Raw genomic sequence first — 3,149 nt, 5'->3', positions numbered from 1 at the left:
CCCCCCCCCCCCCCCCCTCCCTCAAAGATGCATTATACATAACACTCACTATACTCCACTGCCTTGTCTAATGTTTATCTGCGCCATCACAGTATCGGTCCATAATGGGTGTTTTGCACTATTCAACATTCCCTATCAGCAATGAATTCTGAGTGCTGCCTCTCTTGACTCTTACCAGCAAATCCCTGATGTATCACCGACCGGTCGTTACACCACACTGGTCCCACTCATCTTCATCCTCACTGTAGCCGGGATCAAAGAGATGATAGAGGACTATGTGAGTACCACAGTACTACCTGCTATTATGGGCTGACTTTACTACTTTTTTTTGTTTTGTTTGACCTTTTTTAAAGTGTAGGAGATAGAAAAAAATCATATGGGGATCTTAAAAGCTATTACATCTTTATTTGTATCTTTACAGAAAAGACACAAAGCAGACAACACAGTAAACAAGAAGAAGACAACAGGTATCATCTGCGTGTCTGTGCTTGGTACTGTACACCAACTGTCGGTGCGCTTTTTCCATGAGTGTGCTTGCGTCTATTTGTGTGGGTTTTGTTTTTCTTTCATGGCTGAGTGAACGGCTGTTGTCTGTCACTCACCATAGTGCGGGCCCCAGACAAAATGTTTAGTGGCTATGAATACTGAATGAGTGCTGCTCTATAGGCTGACTGATGGCTGTGTTGTCCTTGTCTCTCAGTGCTGCGCAACGGAGCCTGGCAGACGATCATCTGGAAACAGGTATCTCAATCATCACAGACTTCATCTTTGTTGCTCTCTCACTCATCACTACTGCGCTTTGCCTTTCTCTCTGGCTCACTTAATTTTACAATTCAATTTAACATACTTTATTGGCATGAATGATGTAAAATAATACTGTAAGGAGCCTCTAAGAAGTGCAAGCTTAAAAGATACATTTCTTCTGAAAATAGAAAATAATAGTATGTAAATTAGCAAACTAAACTACTTTTAAGCAAAAACATTGCTGTAGATATAAGATAATGCATAGTAGGCAAGATAGGCTGCATTTGCAGGAACAGTCATAAAACAGTGGTCTAGTTTTTTTTTTTATTACATAAAATCTTTTGGAATGTTATTAAATGGTTACACCTGTCTCAATCTCACCTCTGAAGTTATTCCATATTTTCTTCTCTTTTGGTTTCCAGGATTTCTTGTGTTCCACTTCTTGTGGCTAGACTGTAGTCTCTCAGTCTGTTTGATCAGGAGCAGTCTATACTTTGGGTTCCTGACAGTAGAAAGATACTATCCCACTTAGTATTTATAATGTTTTAGGGCCAGATAATAAGTGAGTTAGTGGGTGATTTTCTTTTACAATATTCCACTTAACTTTGTTAAATAATTAGGTTTTCTGCAGTTCATCTGAACCAGTGAGTCTAATGTCCTTTTCACACAAAGCTTTTTCTTCCAGTGCAATCTCTGCCAAGTCATAGTTGCCTAAACAAAATAAACCCTCAGTACAATACATGTTCACAGTATGTTCTTGTACAACAAATGCACGACTATTTATTTGGGATGTGGTCTTCATCTTGAATGTACTCATTAACTCCAGTCCAGCTGTGTACAGTACAGTTTTGCTCCAGCAGGTCAAATCAAATCAAATGTAGTGTAGAGCAGGAATGTGGCCCTTTGTTATTCAGGGTCAGAAAAGGTGAAGGAATTTGTTCCAGCTGCCCTGCTAACTCAATTATTTTCATGTTAAAGAGAGATGGTGACACGTAGTTTTTTTGAAATGCTCAACTCTCTTGAATGGAGAACCCTAAAAATGTCTTAGGAATTATTTACCAGTTTTTTTAAATGTACTATTTAAAAGCTACAGATTTGTAAAGTCAATATTGAGTGGCTTCTTTTTTCTCTGCTCCTTCTCTCTCTTTATCTACATGCTTGCACTCTTTACAATTCCTTCTGGTGTGCCTCTGTTGCAGCCTAATCAAAAGAGTTAATGCTTTGCATTGCTGTGCTCACTGTCTCTTTAGCTCAAAGTCTTCTCTCTCTCTCTCTCTCTCTCTCTCTCTCTCTCTCTATTGGCTGCCTCTCAGTTGGTCACTAATTAACCAACCTCATGTTTCCTCTCTCTGTCTCCCTCCCTTACCTCTCCTATTACCCTTTACCCTCTGCCCTTAACACCCCTCTTCTTCTTTCTCCCCACCTTTTCCTTCTCATGCTGTTGCACTGCTGCATCCTGTCCACAAGGTGGCAGTAGGAGACATAGTGAAGGTGACCAATGGCCAGCACCTCCCGGCTGACATGGTTATTGTGTCCTCCAGGTCAGACGTCCGTGTGTATGAGTGTGTTTGTGTTTGTCAGCACACATATAATTTGTTTAAATTTGTCTGTGTATGTGTTTTAATCATTTGTTGTTTTATACTACTTTTTTTTAGGACTGCAACTCACGATTATTTTCATTATCAATCTGTTGATTAGTCTGTTGATAATCATTTAGTATATAAAATGAAATGATAAAATGTAATCTCAAATTGTGGTAATCTAAAGTAGTGTATTAAAATTGATCAGTCTAAACCTCAAAAGTGTTCCTGCCAATGCCATCATCATTTAAAGGAAGCAAATATTTATTTTTGAAAAGCAAATATGTAATAAAGATGTTAATAAAGTTATTATTAAAAAGACAATTTCTTAATTGATTATTCGATAATTAGAATAGTCACTGACTGATTTCCTGTTGATTATTGGATTTTGATGCATCTTCTCCACAGCGAGCCACAGGCCATGTGTTACACTGAGACCTCCAACCTGGATGGAGAAACCAACCTGAAGATCAGACAGGTATGACACAGAAGCATAGCTGTCAGTTTGTCAGATTTCTCAGTGCATGAATTCTGCACTTGGTCAGCAAGGATCTTCCTTTTTAGGTTTTAGTAGAGAGTATGTGTTGTTATTAAAAACATTTAATGTTAAGTTGCAAATGATCAAATTAATAAAAGAAAAATGTTGGCACTGGCTGGGGGGGGCGACCTCTAGCTCACCCAGTAAGAGCTATTGCCCCATGTTGGCTGAGTCCTGCAGCGGCGCGGGTTTGAATCCGACCCTCTGCCCTTTGCTGCGTGTCATTCTCCATCTCTCTCCCCCTTTCATTCCCATCCCCTGTCTCTATGTACTAAAGGGAACAACCC

General features: G+C 39.4%; 1 protein-coding gene across 9 annotated transcripts in view; it reads left to right on the top strand.

Annotated features, from left to right (window-relative positions):
• The window catches only part of atp8a2 (ATPase phospholipid transporting 8A2), a 66,549-nt gene that overhangs the window by 28,215 nt on the left and 35,185 nt on the right, over positions 1 to 3,149 (top strand). For 8 of the 9 annotated variants that reach the window (XR_004327578.1, XM_032504425.1, XM_032504423.1 and 5 more), the window contains 5 exons: positions 179 to 277; positions 422 to 467; positions 701 to 741; positions 2,212 to 2,285; positions 2,733 to 2,802. Coding sequence is in view for 8 of the 9 variants with exons in the window: in XM_032504425.1 (XP_032360316.1) it covers positions 179 to 277; positions 422 to 467; positions 701 to 741; positions 2,212 to 2,285; positions 2,733 to 2,802 (330 nt within the window). In the remaining variant the exon portion in view is untranslated. Of the gene's footprint in view, positions 1 to 178; positions 278 to 421; positions 468 to 700; positions 742 to 2,211; positions 2,286 to 2,732; positions 2,803 to 3,149 lie in introns of those variants that run through there. The other variant, XM_032504428.1, reaches the window with a different exon arrangement.

The sequence above is a fragment of the Etheostoma spectabile genome, chromosome 22 (genome assembly GCF_008692095.1).
Source record: "Etheostoma spectabile isolate EspeVRDwgs_2016 chromosome 22, UIUC_Espe_1.0, whole genome shotgun sequence".
NCBI classification, from domain to species: Eukaryota; Metazoa; Chordata; class Actinopteri; order Perciformes; family Percidae; genus Etheostoma; species Etheostoma spectabile.
This window is presented reverse-complemented; position numbering and strand designations above follow the sequence as displayed.